Source organism: Cygnus atratus, chromosome 12 (genome assembly GCF_013377495.2).
Source record: "Cygnus atratus isolate AKBS03 ecotype Queensland, Australia chromosome 12, CAtr_DNAZoo_HiC_assembly, whole genome shotgun sequence".
Lineage (NCBI taxonomy): Eukaryota > Metazoa > Chordata > Aves > Anseriformes > Anatidae > Cygnus > Cygnus atratus.
The window spans coordinates 3,572,508-3,591,394 of NC_066373.1; the positions used below are offsets into that span (position 1 = coordinate 3,572,508).

The 18,887-nt window shown below is 47.2% G+C and overlaps 1 protein-coding gene across 3 annotated transcripts; it reads right to left on the reverse strand.

Moving 5' to 3' along the window:
• Nucleotides 1-1,166: 1,166 nt before the first annotated feature.
• KLHL36 (kelch like family member 36) lies at nt 1,167-18,476 on the reverse strand. Of its 3 annotated transcripts, none has more exons than XM_050713246.1 (5): nt 18,334-18,476; nt 17,439-17,517; nt 12,006-13,079; nt 10,993-11,150; nt 1,167-4,584 (listed from the first exon to the last, which is right to left on the reverse strand). In XM_050713246.1, exons 1-5 carry the CDS (start codon nt 18,432-18,434, stop codon nt 4,029-4,031), a joined length of 1,968 nt encoding a protein of 655 aa, XP_050569203.1. In that variant the 5' UTR covers nt 18,435-18,476; the 3' UTR covers nt 1,167-4,028. The 3 variants fall into 3 exon arrangements, with proteins under 3 accessions (XP_050569203.1, XP_035399493.1, XP_035399494.1); XM_035543600.2 differs by having other exon boundaries at nt 17,439-17,520; nt 18,334-18,468; XM_035543601.2 differs by lacking the exon at nt 18,334-18,476 and adding an exon at nt 17,800-18,080 and having other exon boundaries at nt 17,439-17,520.
• Between the last annotated feature and the right edge of the window lie 411 nt (nt 18,477-18,887).

Here is an 18,887-nt window from a genome sequence, read left to right on the forward strand (position 1 = left end):
AAAACAACCGCGTCTCACGCTGTGGTGTAATTTTTCCTCGGGGTGTCTCAAGGGATTTGGGTTATCTAACGCTAGCGGTAGAGGCGCAGCTCCCCGACGTGCCGATGCCGAGGTGCACGCACGGTGCGAGTGTGGGACGAGAGGAGCTGAAGTTATCAGTAGCTGCGTCAGGTGAAACGAGCTCTCCGCAGAATTTGGCAGCAGGAGCCTTTTTGGAAATGAGGTAGAGCAGCAGCTATTTCTCCCCAGGGCAGGAAGAGAGCTGCGCTTCCTGACAAGAAGCAAAGCGTTGCACGAAGCGTGGGGATGAAGGCTGAGGAATGTACAGGTGCTGGGCTGACCCTGTAAGCACGGAGAGTGGAGGGAGGCGCCTGTTCCCTGTTCCCTTCGCCCTCATTGCTCCCAGACACGGCCGGCTGGGCTGCGAGAATCGAAGCAGACATCCCCTCACACGTATCCCCTCCCTTTCATTTTTGCTGAATTGCAGCGCCCCGATTTCACGGAGCCGTTTTTTGGAGGTGGTTTTGAAGCATGACCTGCTGCTGCCTTACACACCGCTCCCCTGCGAGCGATGCTGAGCCACGGCCAGGGGCACCCAGACAGGGCTTTTGGCAGTGCTCACTGCCCTGGGACTTGGAGGTGCAAATGGCAATCATCTGTTGCTTAAATAATGGAAAAAAGCCTACAGCAACCACAGGTACGATACCCTGGTGACCTCTGGTAACGTCAGAGATGTCACACACTCACAGAGCCTTTGGTTTTGGAAGGACGATAAATGGACTGGGAAAAATGAAGCTTACTTTGATGAGAACTGAGGTTATATTTTGCCTATATACAATTAAGTTTCATGTTATGAAGTCCTAACTGCGTTTACCTACTCCCCATTAAACGCTATCCTTGAAAGCCTTGGTAAACTGGGTTGGGTCTTTGGTCCCGGTTGCAAAAAAACGTGAAATGTAATTTCTGAGTGTCTGCTTTGGAACATGATGCAGAAAAGGTGGATTAGCCAAACAATTTACATCTGTACCTCAAATTGCTGTTTAGCTTCCGCCTGTTGTAATGTTTCCATCACTACCAATGCCACCTAAAATAATTACAAAATCACTTCTTTCCAATTTCTCAATAAGGAAGACATCAGTTAAATCAAGACACAAATCAGACAGTGATGAATACAATATTCTAAACTGGATTTATTTTTCCAGGCATTAATGTAATACATAAACACATTTAATTAAAAGGGGGTAGGGAGGGAAGGAGGAAATATAGTAACAAGTAACCCATTAATAAAAACAAAGCAAGTCTTTGAAATTTGTTTTATACTTACACATGAATATGTCCAAAAAGTTAAGTAGCTGTCAGTCAACATAGCAAGGATTTCAGATATAAAAAACAAAACAAAAAAAAACAACTCATTAACGAGTTTGTCATAACCAAAATGTGTTTTTTTTTTTTTAATTTTAATTTTTAGGATTAAAAAATGAATACCAATTACCTCATGCAGTGTACAAAGGCTTTAAAACAAATCCATTAATGCAAATTAGACCAATTCCTTCAGCTTTTCAAAAACAATACAAAACAGAAAAACCTTACGGAGTTTCCCAAAGCTCATTGCAACTCGTTTTCTTAAATCATTTCTTAGCACTGAAGGAGACACCTGTAACTTCCTTGCACTCGAAGTTTGTTCAGAGGCACCTCTTCCAATACACATAGGTTCTTGTAACGTGAGACTTCTCTGCATTGCGAGAAGTTCAAACGATGGTAAGTGCAAAAATGTTTTCTTAGTGTTTTCCAATTAATGAGGTAAATAGTTGCCAAAATAAACAACCAACCAACCTTTAAAAAAAACAAACTGGGAGGGTAGCAGGATATTAGCAAGGTATCAGCCGTACGTACACCAGGTGGAAAAAAGGGCAAATGCGAAATACGGGGTTATGGCGCGCAGGAGAGAGGTGCAAGAAGGACTGAGAAAATAAAAAAACCCTATAATCAATAGTTCCCCGGCAGAACTTTAAATCAAACCACTCAGCAAATCCCCAATAGCTGAAAATAAACCGTGTTTATTAGCGTGTCTGGCGAGCTGGGCTGTCAGTGCAGAGGCCGTACGCTGGTTACAATTATAGCTGACTGCCTGACAATGCTGGGAATGCAAACGCTGCTCTAACAGCTGCGCCACATCCCAACCAACTACACAAAGACTAAAAGATCCATCAAATTAGGAGTTCCTGACAGCAACAACGGGGCCACAAGAACGGAGCGGTAGCCTCCGTAGTAAATAATATAACATATGGCAAACAAGAGACTGGAGTTAGCAAAATGTGTTATAAAAAAGTAGAAAAAGTTTTTAAAAACTTTCTAAAAACTTATTTTGGGGAAGGGGGAACATTAATCTGTGGCCTGGCATTATTACAGTAACTGAAGTGGTTGTATCAGATTGCTGGTGATCGACTCCTTGCGCACAAGAGGTGCGTTTGTAAAACACCCCAGGGTGAATGCCTGCAAGCTGGCCAGACAGTCGGGGAATTTTAATATCTGCAGCAGAATCAGCTGTGTTTGTAGAGGGTGAACCAACACTTGGGGCAGAAATCTCTTTACTTGGTATGCAGGGGATAGCGTGACACACGATCTAGCGGACGATTTTAGTTTGGTCCTACTGTCTGGATCCCAAGCACGGTCCCGAGCGTATTTTAGGTTTCTTCCTTCGGAACCCACCTCGCTGGAAGAGGCTCTGTCGCACACCTGATGGCCTGGAGTCCCCACCAAACCTATTAGAAAGGCTACTCTCACGAAAAGCCAATCTGAATCTGAAAAAGGAAGAAAGCAGGAGCTACTGGCTCAGGTAAAAAGTGAGTTGCTCTTCCTCGGGATTACTGAGCCCCAATTAGTCACCCTGGTTAATCTGCTGCTTGACAGCAGACAAGTCCAGTACGGGCCCCTGCTCCCACTGGCTAGCAGCTGTGACCTCTGCGAGGTCCAAGTTAAATGAAGCAAATCCCAGCTTGTACAGCCGGGCAGGGCTGGGGAAGGACATACTCCTGCTTCACACTCAGCTGAAGGATCCTCCTGCCATTTCCCTACCCCCTGGACCCCAGTGAAAGCAAACCCCAAACTCACAGCAAGCTCTACCGGTTCCGTCTGCTTTGAAGCTCAAAGCAAACCATCCAAATCCTCAAAATCTTCTTTCAGCTTCTTTAAATGGGTTCTTTGCCCTCTTTCCAGACCAGGTTTTAAAGCCTAAAAAATTCTTGCTATTGTGTCTAGATACGGAAAGTGTTGCAACAAGGGATGCAAAAGTCACCTCACTCCCCAGATTTCAGAGATCACCACGCTATCAATCCAAGCCCTAATCAGCCCCAGCTATTCTCTGGCCACACAATAAATAAGACCTTCTTAATCTTAAGAGCACAGTGGAGTTACTTGCTCTCTGAGCTGATTTGACCTGCATTCACCTAAAGAAGTATTTCCTTTGAACACTCACATGTTCCAGAAATCTGATACTAACACCTCAAGAGCGTATTGGAAATGGACTTTACTGTTACAAAAATTCAAGACTTACAACATCGAAGACCTGGTTCATTTTTTCAGAGCAGTCCCTTCCGAGTTCCTTTGAAAAGCTCTGTAACTTCCAACTGATCGCTTACTACTCTGCCTCCTCACCCCTGACATTATCATCTCAGCCAAAGATTCAACCTTATTTTAAAAATGTCACTATAATACGATGTGTGTGGAAATGCCATGAACCACAGATGTAAAAGACTAATCCTCAACATTCAGGAGATCAGCATAACCTCTCTTGCCACGTCACCCCTTATACAGTAGGAGGGGCTTTTTGGTTTTTCTCGTTTTTGCCTTAAACATGAGCTTAGTCCAAAAAGCACATTCAACTGTACATTTCTGAGGCTTCAGAAGATGTCTCCTCACCCCCCCCCCGCCCCATTTAAAAAGAAAAATAAAGAATCAAGGTTAGAAAGAAATGATAAATACAAGGGTCTTTTGGAATCCACCATCAAAGGGTGGTTATCCAGAAGTAGTCATCTTCCTCGATCTTGATGCTTTTTTGTTTTTGTCTTTTTCTTTTTGTCCTCTGTTTTGGGTTTCAACGCACAGACGCACGCAGACACACCAGCAATCGCTTTGGGTAGATCAGTTCCTTTGTACCACTTATTTTTCTCCTTATCATAAACCTGGACTGTCTTGGAGAAGACCGTTTCTTCCCAGCTGTAGCCTCCAAGTATATAAATTTTGCCTTCCCAAACAGCCACCCCCGACTCACTGTTAGCTTGCAGCAGAGGAGCAACTCTGGTCCACTGGTTACACTGCGGGCTGTAGGACTCCACGCTCAAAATGTCAAAACGGGCCATGGTTTCTATGTTGTCGTCGCTGCCACCGATGGAGTAGATGCTGTCCTGCAAGGTGCACATGCTGTGCCAGCCCCGGGCAGTGATCATCGGCCTCTTCTCCTCCCAAACATCCGTGCGGTAATCGTAACACAGCAGATTTTTTCTGTAGGGGCCAATCTGGTAATCGTGGCCTCCCGAAATGTACACAAATTCCTTGTAGACCGTGCCGGCGTGGCCGTAGGTAAACCTGGGACAGGCAACAGAAACAACCCGACTCAGTACTCGCGGGTTTCATCCAAATACACAAACGTTCAACAAGGACTGGTACGAAGGAAGAAAATAAACAGTAACTAAAGACAGAAGAATTCCTAAGCTTCTTAGTTACCCAGTAACTGCTTTTATTCACGCTGCTTCGCTTTGCTCTGCAGAGCGTGAAGGTTTGACAACCACTTTTTAAGGCACATCCTCTGCAGTGTGTCACAGAACAGAGGTAACCCATCCTGCTCTAGGTGCCATGGCCTCCACTCCCATTTTCCTGCCCCAGTGCTTGGGTTGGATCAGTCTGAGAGTGCCAGAGAGGAAAAAATCCACATCTCAGCAAGGGACTCTGTGACAGAAAGAGGAAATAATCATGATACCTCTCAGACTTACCGGTAGCGATTAACCAAGAAAAACCAACAACAAAACCACTGTTGCTGTCCCCTTTCGCAGCTTCAAGGATCATAAATCGTGTTTCTTGCCCACCAGTGTTCACAACACCACGTATTTACGGTCATGATACACGTAGTGTCCTTTTCCTGAGCCATCCACCTGCTCTACCACTTCTGCTACACAAGTGATAACTTCCCTGGTCACCCCACGACAAGGCAACAGACCTTAAGCAGAGATCACATTTCAAATAAGACAAAATGAGATGGCAGAAGCCAACTTCATGCATGGCATTTCCACAGAGTGGAGAGAAAACCTTTTTGATACGCCGTAATAAAGGCGCTACAAACCTAATTGTTGAGGCTGTTGACTTCACACTAGGATAGTTCTGAGCTTTTGAGCTCTTGGAACACCAAAGCAAGGGACAGCCTCAGCCTCCTTGAAGATACCCTTCCTACGTATGTCTTTTTGTCTTCTTCTTTCTGAAAGAAATAGCTGCAGCACCAGCCACAGCAAACTGGCTCACACGTTGACACAAAGAGCCCAAACAATTTAATACCCACAGGGCTGCAGAGCAACATACGCTTCGTGCTGCACTCATGAGCCTCCGCTACCATCCTTTGTAGTCAAGGACTCAACAAGTCAACCTCTACGGCTGACAAACCTACGTTAGCATTACTTGAGCCTGGAATGCTTTTGAACTGTGCCTGAACACGCTCAAAACTCAATGTGGATAGAACCTTAAGCTGTTTTCATTTCGTCCTGTAATAGTTCATCTCAGCTACACAACCCGTATCATAACTGCTTCAACAAATAAGTGCCAAGCGCTTTTGTGCCAGGAGAAAAGGTGGAATAGAAAGAAAACCCACATTTACCCTGAAAGCATGATACTTCTGAGAACAGCTAAGATGGTTATTATTCTGTATGCCTACCAAGGCTTCTGATCCCTGACCGGTGTCTGAATCAGATATTTTAACAAGCTCCTGCTACAAGAAACAGAAAGAAAACCTTGACACACTTGGCCTAAGAATGCTGAGTGGCCAGGACAGGCATTGCAGCTACAGGGGCTGAGCACCATCCCTGGAGACCTTGAAGAGACAACTTATGCTGCTTCTTAGCCACTCACAAAAAGGAAAAAAATAAAAAGGACTCAGGCATAATTGTGAGACCTTATCCAAAAAGGCAACTCAGAAATTCCACAGCTCACAATCTGCCTACCCGTGGAAGAATGTAACTCGTGCTTGGTGTGTCTGCTTGACGTGAAATTCCCTGAGCACGTGCCTGCCTGCTTTTGCACCTGCCAGAAACGCTGTGGCAGGTGTGGCGTAGAGAGATGCTGCTCTACCTTGTTTGTGGTCCCTTGGGGACAAGAACTGGGAGCGTAAGCCTCCAGAGGCACACAGTCAGGTTGTCTTTGCTTCTCTATATACACAGAAAAGGGTCTCAAAAGGTAGAGCGCCTATCTGGGAAGTAAGGATGGACAACGTTTGAAAACAACCAAAAACAACAACAAAAAACCACCCCCACCACCAACAGAAAACATAAGTTATGAAAAACGCCAGTGACATTTGGAGAAGTAGACTAAATATTTTCCTACGCTACCAGGAAAGAGAATTCTCTCCAGATAAGCAAGCAGTAGGCACTCCCTCTCAAGCACAAGCAGCCTAGCATAAACAGCCTCAGAAAAGGCACCCAAGCTTTTCTTTTTCCCCCTCAACCAACAGGTATGTCCAGCGAACAGCAATAGCTCCAACAGCAATTGGAAAGAGGCAGTCATACCTGAAGCATAAAATTGGCCATCAAGTTGTTGTTTCCCCACACAGGGAGATTACCTGGTGAAACAGGCTAGAGGTGTTTCACTTGGCCTGACTTCTGCAAAGCCCATCCACGACCGCACGTACCTGGCTTCGCGTTAACAGAAAACTGCACAAAACATACTGCAGACATTGAAAAAAAAAAAAAAAAATCAGTAAGAATCCTCTGCATGAGCCCTGTGGTTTGAACAGCGCCGCTTCCAAACGTGCAACAGAACAGGATGCGTCCATACCACGGGTCCAGAAAGCCACTGACAGAAAGCAAGGAGCATTTTGGCAGCAGCAGCTACAGGAGTGGCCAAAAAAAAAAAAAAAGATAAAGGCATTACGGAGAACGAAGTTTCAGTTCAGAACATCTATTAGAGTCAGCTGCCAATTTTGAATTACTTTCCCAGACATAATGCTGCAAAGATTACAGCTTCTGTCACAGTGACACCATTCAGCGAGCCCCAGAGCATCTGGGATTTATTTTCTTAAGCAGAAAGAAAAGCCACACGCGTGGCCCAACCCGATAAAGCTTTGGGAATCCCCTGTTCCAAGCAAAGTCCTGGCAAGCTGGGGTTGCTCAGAATCCCGATGTCCACCTGTTGCAACCCTGCGAGATTATTCGTGACCCAACTAGCAGAGCAGATACCATCGTTTGCTAACCTGCTGCAACACATTTCCTTACGCAGCTGCCGTCAGTTGTTCTGCCAAACTTTCACCTAGGGCCACTCCATTAATTTCACTGATGTCTGCAGCAGGCTTTTTCAAGGTCTGCTCAAGAACACGTTGCACAAACTTCTGCTCAGCCTGACCTGGAGTCACTGCTGTTCCCTTCCAGGCTAGAAACTGCGGCAGCAACTGCTCCCAGCGAGCCTGGGAAAGCGGCTAAAAGACAGAGGACGTCTCCTAAGAACGGGAAAAGTATTCCACAGCCAAGGGCCTAACGAGCAAAATGCTTTTAGCAGACTTAGACCCGGTCTCACTTGTAGCAGACTTGGACGGTGTGCGTCGTTGAGATGGCTTAGCTACGGTTTTCCACGTGAAGCATCTGCCTCAAGATGCTGTGCTTTCCCCTCCGGTAAGACAGCACCGCTTCAGCCCCCACAGCTCAGCTCCTTCCAGGAATGTGGTCAGGGAAGCAACATGGTATTTTGGCCATGTTGGGGCGGGGAGGAAGAAAAGAGGGGAAAAAAAGAGCCTGAAAAGCTCTTCCTCAGACGAGCATTCCTGTTCCTGCATACAGCACCGTGGATGCAGAATCAGGCAGTGGACAGGAGGGCTCTGTAGCAAGGGTGCAACCGTCGCTGTTCCCCTGAGAATCTTCCCGCCCAAGGCAAGCTATAACCCTTGGGAAAAAAAATTAAACCTTTTCTGCATGCTCAGAGTAGAATCTTTAACAAACGTAACCTCTGAGAGTCCAACACCACGCGGCTCAAACCAAACTATGTAAGACAACTCCCTAGAATGACTTAACATGAGCCTTTTGCTCCAGCAGCTGCCTGGAAAACTCTTCCTTGGCTTAGCACAGCCAGAAAAAACCAATCCAGAGCCGTGGGCAGGGCGCCTGCTTCTGGTGGCCATGCACCTAGGAGGACAAAAAGCTGCACGCGTACTCTTGAGAGGGAAGATGGCTGAAGAATGCAGGAAACCAAAGGCTGTGTAGAGACGTGTTGCCTGATCCGGCAGTTGGGTTGCAGAGGACTGAACCCTCTCATTTCCTCTATGTGAGGAGAAAAGACTCAGATTTGGGCTGGGGAAGATCACAGAACGGTTTGGGCTGGAAGGGACCTTAAAGATCCCTAATTCCACCCCCCTGCCATGGGCAGGGACCTCTGCCCCAGCCCAATTTGCCCAAACCTCATCCAGCCTGGCCTCAGGCACTGCCAGGGATGGGGCAGCCACAGCTTCTGGGCAGCCTGGGCCTCACTGCCATCACAGCGAAGAGTTTCTTCCTAATACCTAACCTAAATCTACCCTCTTTCAGTTTCAAGTCATTGCCCCCTGTCCTATCACTACACGCCCTTATAAAAGTCCCTCACCAAGATGTTCTTTGGGTTAAAAAAAAAAGTTTGAGGAACAGAATCATATGATGGGAAGGAAAAGAGAAATCATATCGAGAATGTGCTGAAGGGAAGACAGGAGCACCCAGAAGCTAAACCAGCATTTTTTCTCCAATCTAGAGCACAGCACAGAATTCTCTCTCATCCTTCCACTGCTCTCGGCAAATACAGCTGAAGTACATCAGCAAAGGACTGCCCAGACCCCTTCCAGCAGCCAAACGCCTCTCTGAGCTCCAGCAGCATTTGCTTGTCTTTGTTTCGAAATGCTCCTTTTTGTTGTTCACCTCTATGCTGATTTTTGCCTTTTGCAACCTGCATGAAGTTCTTGCCACTTCATTCCCGCTGTGTAGAAGAGCAGCGGTTGCTAACATTGCGTTGCCTGACACGAGAGCTCTCAAACAGCAGAGGGGGCCGAAAATCTAAATGTACCAAGTGTCCATTAAAATCTAACTTAAGCCATATTAACATGCAAGAGAGCAGCTACATGGGAAACTGGGAAACCAACCAGTTCCCTGCGCAGCTGCACAAACACCTGAGCTGGCACAGGGGGCTGAGCACAGGACCCAGACAGAGCAGGCAGGAAGAGAGGACACAAAACCGTTTCTCTAGGATGCAGCAGGAATTAAAAATAGGTGCTGTACTACAGCCTAACTCTGCAGTTTCAACCAGGTGATCCAATTTAAGTGAGGTCCACCCCATAAAGGGTGTTTTTGCCAAGTCCAAGCGGATCAGCCAGGCAATTTAATGAGAAATTAACACCCCGGGAAACCAAAGTTCATTTATAACTGCTGCAGCTGCAAAGTTCCCAAAGCCAACACAGAGATTTTGGGGGGAACGTATAGGTGACACTGCCCCTTTTCAGACAGCCAGCAGCCTGGCCAGCTTGGGCCAGCCACACGAGCTTCCCCGGGACCATTTATAAGCTGGGAAAAAGATATCCTTACCTGTTCTAAAGTGAGGGTTTTTTTCTAGCAGCGTAAAAATCAGTCAGGTCACATTCGCATTTCTTTGAAAATGCTACCAAAAAAAAGCTGTGCTACAATTTCGGTGAGATGTTACCGGGCTCTCGCAGCCCATCCCAATTAACAGAAGGGCTTGGGAACAAAAGATTCTGTCATACACAGCTTCCCAGGAAAGAGCGTGGTGTTTAGCCTCAACTGTTAGATCTGCCTGTGTGAGCAGAAAGAAAAAGCATCCTGCTTCTTACGAGCACTCGAGCCCAGCTGTTAGCCTGGCTCAGCCTCGCATTGCGGCACCTGCCCAAAATAGAACTGGGCAGCGGGCTTCTGTGCCCTCGCTGGCTGCCTGGGGCTCCGCAGCTAAGGGGACAAGGGAAAAAGCCCCGAACTCCAAAATGAAATTGCGAGGATCTCCTCAGTGATCCTGACAAGAAAGCAAGCAGTGCTGCTGAAGTTGCGGGCATCGTGCAAATACCATCCATAAAGCCGATACCCCTGTAATTTTCAAGATTAAAATACTACAAAATCGGAATAGCTGTTTGCAAATGGAGCACTGTCACACCATTTTTACCACTCAGACGTTGATTCAAGATACGAGCAATATCCTGGGCTGCTGTCACTTACACCAGGAGCTGCAGTACCAAAGCCTCTCAGAAGCAGGGCAGCCAAGTTTTTAACCCTGACTGCACGTTTGGGCTGGGACGTATTTACTGGGGTTATCTCGCAAGACAGCTAAACAGGATTCACTTGCAGAAGCCAATCTAAGCAGCCAAACTGACAAAAACGCCTTACAGAATAACGGTCACACCAAGGTGACAACGCAAGGCCAAATAAACTATAAAAGCCTCCGATCAACATCTCAACAGTGCCTCTGAAAAGACACAACTCCGAGTGACCTCAGGGACAATATTTTGAGAACAGCACGCAGAAATTTCAAGGTCTCTTCCCTTCCATCCTTCAGACGTACCTCGGGACAGAAATTAAAACCAGTCAAGCCGACACGAAGCGCACTGCCTGGAAGAGATGGCTGCTCAAATAACCCGTGCTGATACGGTTTGTTACTTGCTGATAACATGACGCTGACAACATTTCTCCTCGCTTCTCTCCGAGGGACACCCATTCATCAGCTGAAGTCAGTGAGCTCCCGCCACTGCCAGTTTTCAAACGCGTTTCCAAACGCCCCCGTTACCTCGGCAAGCCTGCTATATAGGACCACGAATCCTTCTGGGGACTGTAGGTCTCCACGGAAGAAAGCGCCCCGTTTTCGTTCCTGCCACCAACAGCTACCAGCATGTCGCCGATGGCTCCCAGGTAGAAATCTACGCGACGCTGTCTCATGGAGGCAACCTGTCAAAAAACAACACGTTGACATCTTCAGTCATCTGGTAAGCAAGCTGACTTGATGCATATTCATGTCTGAGGACAGGACAGTTGCTTCTTCCTGTTTATTATTTGAGCTACTCATTTTTATTCATAAAATACTGTTGTTCTTCCTGCAGAAGCATGTCTCACAGCACCCCTTGTCAAAAAAGGGGACAAGAGAAAGCACCTGAGAGCCAGGTCACTCTATAAATGTTTCAGTGTTACACGGACCACCTTCCAAAACTCTGCAAATAACGTACATTGGAAGCACTCAAAACCACAACTGAACTGCCCAGGATGATTGGTTGAAAGCATAGGAACAAAATAATTTTTTATAGGGCCTGCACGGGCTGCAGGGTTTTACGGCAGGACTGTAAGTGGTAAGTGAATAACCCGTTCTAAGACAGAGCACAGAGACACTTGACAAATGTCAGAGACATTTTCTTTTTGCATTAGACCCATTTTTGATTTAATTATATAAGCTACTGCTTGGGAAAGATGAACTAAACAATCACGTCTAGGTTCATGTTAGCGCTATTCCCAGAAGCAATTTAAAGGGTTGCAGGTGGATGTTGGCCAGGAGTTTTACAGATTAGATGCCCACTTCCCAAATCATGCCGAAAATCTCTCCCAAACTCTTCTGCTGCGTGCATAACTTAAGCATCCCCACAAGAGACTCAAGTAGCTGCTTCTCCACTTAAGTAACTCAATTTTCTGTTTGCAAGTGTTGCTGCCTGTTAGCTATACCTACACACTAGCCCTTCCCTTCCATCAAAACGGAAGAAAACACCCTAAACATCAACAACTTTAGGCAGAGAAATAATACAGCTTAAGTCTCACCTTTATCCACTGGTTACAGCGGGGATCATACCTATAAAGGAGATTTGAAGCTGCATCCCCTCCGTTGTCCCTTGAAAAGCTGCCCCCGGCTATGAAGATGAAGCCTCCCAGGACTGCAACGCAGTGGTGACTTCTCCTGGCTGGGAGAGGGGTCTCTGCTACCCACTGCCCCTTTCGGACGTCCAGGAAGCAGGTATCGTCACTCAGTTCCAGGCACCGCTCGGAAACCTCGCCGCCCACAAAGAGGAGCCTCTCCTCGCAGGTCCGCAGAGCCGTCCGCTTGTTTTGCAGCACTGGCTGAGCGGTGACGTTGTTGTGGTAGTTTACCGCCTCCTCTATAAACCCCTCGCAGTTTGCTTCTTTGGGAAGAAGAGAGCACACGGCGGGCTTGACGCGGTGGAGGAGATCGCTTTTAGGTATCAAGGGGAAGTGGATGTTATCCAGAACCTGGTAAGCCTCGTTCTCCCTTTCTGGGTACTGGGTAAGCCACTGCAAGGCAGCCTGCAGCAAGTCATGCTCACACTCCTGCTGCACGTTGCTGCTGTCCAGGTACTGGCACAATTTCTGCAAGGAAATGTTCTGCAGGAAGTCCGGGGTGAAGGACAGGGTGCCGAAGTTCTGCAGGATGAAGGAATCGATGTAGGAGTCAAGGCGCTTCAGGTTGTAAATAGAGGCGAGCTCCTGCAGGTACAGGTAGTTCTCCTCGCTGACTTCATTCTCAAGGTACTCGCAACAGAAGTCGACCACCTTCCAGATCTGCAGCAGGTGAGCTGTTTCCAGCACGTAATCGATGTTGCCTCCGTCTAAAGACAGCTCGCTGCCGTAAAGGAAGTCCACCACTGCCTTGAGACCGATGTAAGAGGCTCCAAAGAGTTCAACTTCTTTTTGGTGGGCTTCTCGCATGCCAATGGTGAACATGGAGTTGAAGTAGTCACTGCAGACAGCGAGGAGGTTCCGATGGGCAGGGACTCTCTGCTCATCCACCACGAGGACAATATCGCAGAAGAGGCCTCGGTGCCTCTGTTCGTTCAGACTCTGCAGGACCAGGCTAGAGTGGTCGTCCCATCTGTACACCTGGAATAAACAAGCAGGAGTATCAGACGTTGTCTTCACCAAGATAAACTTCAGCGTTCACAGAGCATTTTCCCCTTAGATATATTCAAACATGAGAAAAAGTTATGTTGCACATGAATAACAAACTGTGGTTTGAAGCAATTGGCACACAACATATTACCAGCCCAAGCTCCTCACCTTTACTTTGAATGGCCTAAGCAGACTCTTCCCACTTCCTACTACCCATTTTTGATATAATTCACTCCTACTTCCTCCACCACGCTGAATCCAAACCTCCTCCCTGATGGTTTATACAGGCCGAGTTTTCTGAAACTCTTCCACTCATTGTCTTCCAGGCATCTTGCTGACATTTCCTTTCTTTCTTGTCCCCCAAATGACTTCTTCACAACTAAGCTGCTTGCTAAGTATCTGGAGTGGGAGACACGCACACAGCAACACGCCAAATTTTCATTCAGCCCACGTTAGTGCTCACTTGACAGCTACCCCCTCCTAAACCTTTTCAGAACTGTGTACTGGTGAGCTCGTTAGGCTAAAAGTCCTCTCTTTCCATATTATTCCAGACAAACACACTGCATTCAAAACTAATAGCTGTTTATTTATGTGCAAAGCCACACACGTGGCTGACTTATCCCCATAAGACTACTGCACGCTTCCAGAAGCCAAGGTAGTTTTTGTTTTAACAAATGCGACTGAATATTTTTCTTTTAGAGAAAGGGGAAAATGCCTTCGGAATGCGTCTGTTAAGTGCCCTTCTGGGACCGTTCTGGTCCAGGCATTCTTCCCACTAGCTCTATACGTGCCATGGAGCTTCTGAGGCAGCCAGTGGTCCCTCCTTTCTCACAGACTCATGTTACCAGCCTTAAGAACCACCAGCATGGAGACGTCTTGTTACCCCTTGAATGTCCTGCACAGCATCTATTGAAGGGGCTGTTCGCTCCGGCATGTCAAGTGACACCGCTTTTAGGACCATCCTACAGGGACTGGAATGCTCTGTGGTACAGTCAGTTGCCTTGTGATCTCTCTTAATAAAAGCCAGGTTAAGTTAAACGCAAATACATAACTTTAATTACCAAATCCAAAACAGACAGAGTTGCGGAGCCTGTAAGAACTTGCAGAAGAAACGAAAGGGGGTGGAAAGGAAGCACATCTTTATATTGTACCAACAGTGGCTCTCAACAGCTCTGGTTGTAAGACTCCAGATCTTGCCCAGTTCTGTACCTTCAGACTGCACTCCTAGAAGTGACACCCTGAAAAGGTGCCTCAGTCCATATCCGTACTGCAAACAGACACACAGATGGCCTGAGGTCTCTTCAAGCCTCCCAGACATTCAGCCTTTCCTTTCCCAGACTGCTGCTCCTCCCTCACTGCTTTAGAAGTCCTAAATATCCTTGGCGTTTCCAGCTTCCTGAGCAGAAAGCACATGATAGTTTCTGTCTGGCTAAGCCATTAATGGCTTGGTTAAATCACGGTGAGACAACTTCTCTACCCACCTGGATGAGAAAAGTTCAAGTCCTAGAGCCAAATTCTTTTCTCCTGCACACAACCTCGCTCTAGACGCACACTCTGGGTTTAACAATTTGGTAACTGTACTTTTATACCACGAGATAACCAGGATTAACGTGCACAGCTCACCACTGTCCAGACATGACAGCAGCCAATCACCCTGAGCTAATACCAATTTTGAGAGCCTGACCTCCCACGTCTGCCTTTCAGCAGCTGGTAGTACACTGACAGGCAGTCTGCCAGCGATTAGACCCAAATTAATAACCAAATGTGCTGCAGCAGAGAAGGTTCAGCCAGAGCAGTAACATCGCCATTCCACACAGCAAGACAAGCTTCCACCACACGATGCATTACAGAAGCAGGCTTCCGTAGCAGAACTGAGCCTGCTCATTTACTTTGAGGATCAGGTTCTGAATTTGTAGAAAAAACAGCCCTTTGTACACCTGGCAGGCTCAGAAAGAAAACGCGGGGGACATGATTGTTGCCTGAGAGCTTATGCTTTCTCACCTCAAAGCTAGGCTGCTTCCCACCCACCCCAAACAAACAAACAAACAAACAAACAAAAAAAAACCTACTTAACATTTATAGGAACATTATACAGGAATTTGCATTTTCCACCAAACTGGAAAATTGCAGGGCCACTTAATAATCACAGTGTATTTGTTGACACTTAGGGTCAGGAGGAAGTGCAGCATGCATCTGGGCCTCTGCCTGCTTCTCTATTTAGACGTCGACTAGGAAGGAAGTTTTATCAGACGTAGCTTCCCAAATGGATGCTCTTACTGTGATATCCAAGTGGCTTCTCTTCAGTTTTGCTTATGCTCTTTTCTAAACAATGGAGACTAAGCTGCCAAAAAGCCTTCTGCTGGACTGACTTTGTACACACAAGTATACAGAGTTAAACCGATCCAACTGAAGAAACTTCAATAATTTAAAGTTTCCTGGACCAAAAGTCTTTAGTCTGCCTCTGAAATTAAAATGGCATCTAGGGCATAGACAACAAAGTAACCTCCACTGAATAATAAGTTTGCCAGAGAGATGTAACAGAGAAAAGTATGGGTTTTCAGGACTGTAAAGTTTTTATCTTCATTTTTCTTAGCTTGAGAAATGAAGATGCCACACAGTAGCCCAAGCAGAGCCCAAGGGGTGGAGGAGGTGGGAAGATGAATGAACATGGCAGAGGACAAACCATACATTTGTGGCAACTACGATAAAGGATAGAGCACAACAGACAATAACTGACATCTCACAGCACCCTATTCCGAGTCTGACTCATCGGGCAAAGTCATTATATTAATCCAAAAACCTCTTCCCTCTTGTCCTTGTAAGTGTCTGATCTCCCTCTAATATTCTCTGATACCACCATCGTGCATAACAAGATTACACCAGCCCGTAAGAGCTGCCAGAGATCCCTATTTACTTAACCGGCTGTGGATTCAGCAGCATAATCCTGACCACAAATACATATAACAACTTGTACTCCTCAAATCCTTGTTGCCATGCAGAACTGCTGCTACTTCAGAAATCAAGCTCAGGACTACGCATGGCACTGGATGGACTCGGAATACATTAGCATATTCCAGCCACTTAGCACGTTCCTTCGTTCGGTGAGCAAATAACATAAGCTGATAGCTGCACATTTCAAAACCAAGACAAATTTTATATTAAACACAAATGGCTTTCTCAAGCTATTTATACTCCGCAGAACAGCTTTAGTATTATCTAGTAACTCTAACTTTAACGGATAGTGACAGCTGCTGTCTTAGCAAGAAAATAAAACAATGCTGTCGAGTTAATTAATTTTTAATGTGATGAATTACTATTAACATTCAGAATAAACCACTTAAATGGCTGACGGGACCAGCACTCAGGGAAAGACTATATTGCTAGGGATGCTTGTAAAAATTAGTTCTGTTTACCTTTTATCATTTATTATTATCGCTTTTAAAATTTTAACTTCTTTTGGATTCAACGATCCAATTTCTTTCAGATTGTTAATGCAGTACCACTGCTCCCAGGGAAGCAGAAGAAAAGGAGATCTGTCTCATTCAACTTTGATAAGACAGATACAAGCACTGAGAAGTCAGCTGTTCTAGCAACTCTTGGTAGTACCAGGTTCATTCTTTGCAACACCTGTAACCCAGTGCTCACACTAGAGCTGAAAAGCAGGTGTCACTGGTATGAAATAAAGTGGACATCATAATTACTGCTGATATTAACATCTTATAAAGCTCAGGCCATCACCCTAATTCTGGATAAAGGGTCACTTACGATGGCCTTCTGTGGATTCCCAATTAGGACCACAGTATTTTTCAGATAGAGATCCCATACAAAGAAAATTAACCTCAAAAAACCATGAAAATATCCTGAGTTCACCAGAATTGCTACTGCTTACAGGATCAAGGCTCCTGTTTTCTACAAAACAAACATTAAATCTGAAAAGCAATACTAGCTTTGCTCCTGTAACTAGCTTTGATTTTAAGAGATGGATCAATATGTAAAATTCCTAAAATAAACACATCTCTTTTAATGACTGAAGTTTAGGTGTAGAGAAAATACTGTGCTGTGATGATGTGGGTTTCTTTTTTAAGTTATGAGTCATGATGAGCAGATGCCCATTTGCTGCTGCTGCTGCTGCCTTTTTTTCTTTTTTTTTTTTTAATCACTAGGTAGCAACTTCTTATTTAAAAAATAGGGGTGCAGGTAGACCAGGGTTTTTATACCTGCTTTTAAAAGCTCAGAATATTCGCCTTCCTCCAAAATTGGCCATCTAACAGGGAACCTTTCACCCACCACCACTCTTGTTTATTTTTGCAACTTGTTTTTTGGTATGCAACAAAAAAAAAACGCACAGACCTTTGAGGATTCACTTATCTTGTGTGGGCGACAAATCCTGGTCTGCCTGGTTCCCTCCATGACGGGCTGATCCGCAGTACTTCTAGAACAAAAGCCAGAAAGTTGTTAGCAGTGTAACGATCATTTCAAGATGCTAAAAAAAACCATACTGAATAAATAACAGAAAGGATTGTGATGGCCTGCATCTTGAAAATGTTACGGCATAAAAAGCAAGGATGTTTTCCCTTCCCTGAGGGATGCTCACCCCTCTCTTCACTAACGTTTGTTGGTGTCAACAAGTTGGGTGTGCGCTAGGCTATCACCAAAGACGAGCGCATGAAATATCGATGCCACAGCTCGGCAGACCTGGGTAGCTGCTTACCGCTCTTACGGCTGCCAGAGGCAAAAATCGCTGCTTTGTGAACAGTGCCACGCTCCGGACCCAGATGGGCAGCTTCTCCTGGGGCACCCAGGGGCACCCAAGAGGCACCCAGGGGCACCCACAACTTTCCGTGCCCTCAGGAGCCGGGCACCGGCTCGCCCCCAGCCCTCGGTGTCCCCCCCAGGAGCTAACCCGGCCTCAGGCAGAGCCACCAGAGCTGCATCCGCTGCGGTGGTTTTTTTTTGTTGTTTTTTTTTTTTTTTTTCCACGCCGTTTCAGTCACCGACAAAAAGAAGGCGAGCACAAATAACGAGGCTACGAGGCAGGCCCGAGGGGTCTCTCCCCAGCCGGGGGCAGCGGCAGCTCCTGAGGGGGCCACTCCTGAGGGGCCGCTCCCCGCAGCCCTCCCCGGCCGCCTCCCCGCCCAAACCGCGGCCCTGCGGCCGTTCCTGCCGCTGTCCCCGCAACGTTCCCCGCTGCCGCGGCCCGGAGAGAAAGGGAAGGAAGGAGGGAAGGAGGAGGAAGGGGAGTTACCACAGCGCCGCGTCCCCACAGGCTGCGGGCGGCCCCGCCGCAGAGCCCCCCGCGGCGGCGGTGACGGCTGCCGCCTTCCCCCGGCCGCCCTGCGCGGCCATGGCTCGCCCGAGGAAATGCCTGCCGGAGGCAGCGGGCGGCGGGGAGGGAGGGAACGGGCGGCGGGGAAGGCTCGGGGCAGGGCGCTGGGAGGTGCCACGGGGGCCGGGCCACGGCTCCGCCAGCCCCGCGGCGGGGAAGGGCGGGCGGGGGCTGCCGGGGAGGCGCCCCCCGAACGGCGAGGAAATGGCGGCGGCGGGGCCCCGTGGTGCCGGGGCCCCGTGGTGCCGGGTCCCCGTGGTGCCGCGTCCGTGTCACGGTTGTTTGTTACAGTGAATACAGGACGCTTGGCAGCGTTATTTTGGAAGCTGGTGCTAAGGTATGCGGCGTGCGTGTTACGGTACGGCAAGAAGGCCAGGTGAACATCTGGTCTGAGCAGGGCTAAAATTGTTTGATGTCAAAAGTCCCCGGCCTGCGGCTGGCACCGTGCTGCTGGAAGGCTGCTTCTCGTACAT

Bases quoted from the DNA above. Each gene is read 5' to 3' on its own strand.
- KLHL36 (XM_050713246.1), bottom strand. From the start codon at position 18,434: ATGGCCGCGCAGGGCGGCCGGGGGAAGGCGGCAGCCGTCACCGCCGCC. The intron at 11,151-12,005 runs GTGAGACTTAAG...GTTTTTTGACAG, and splicing joins GCTGTAACCAGTGGATAAAG to GTTGCCTCCATGAGACAGCG. The intron at 4,585-10,992 runs GTAACGGGGGCG...TGCCTGTCCCAG, and splicing joins TATATAGCAGGCTTGCCGAG to GTTTACCTACGGCCACGCCG.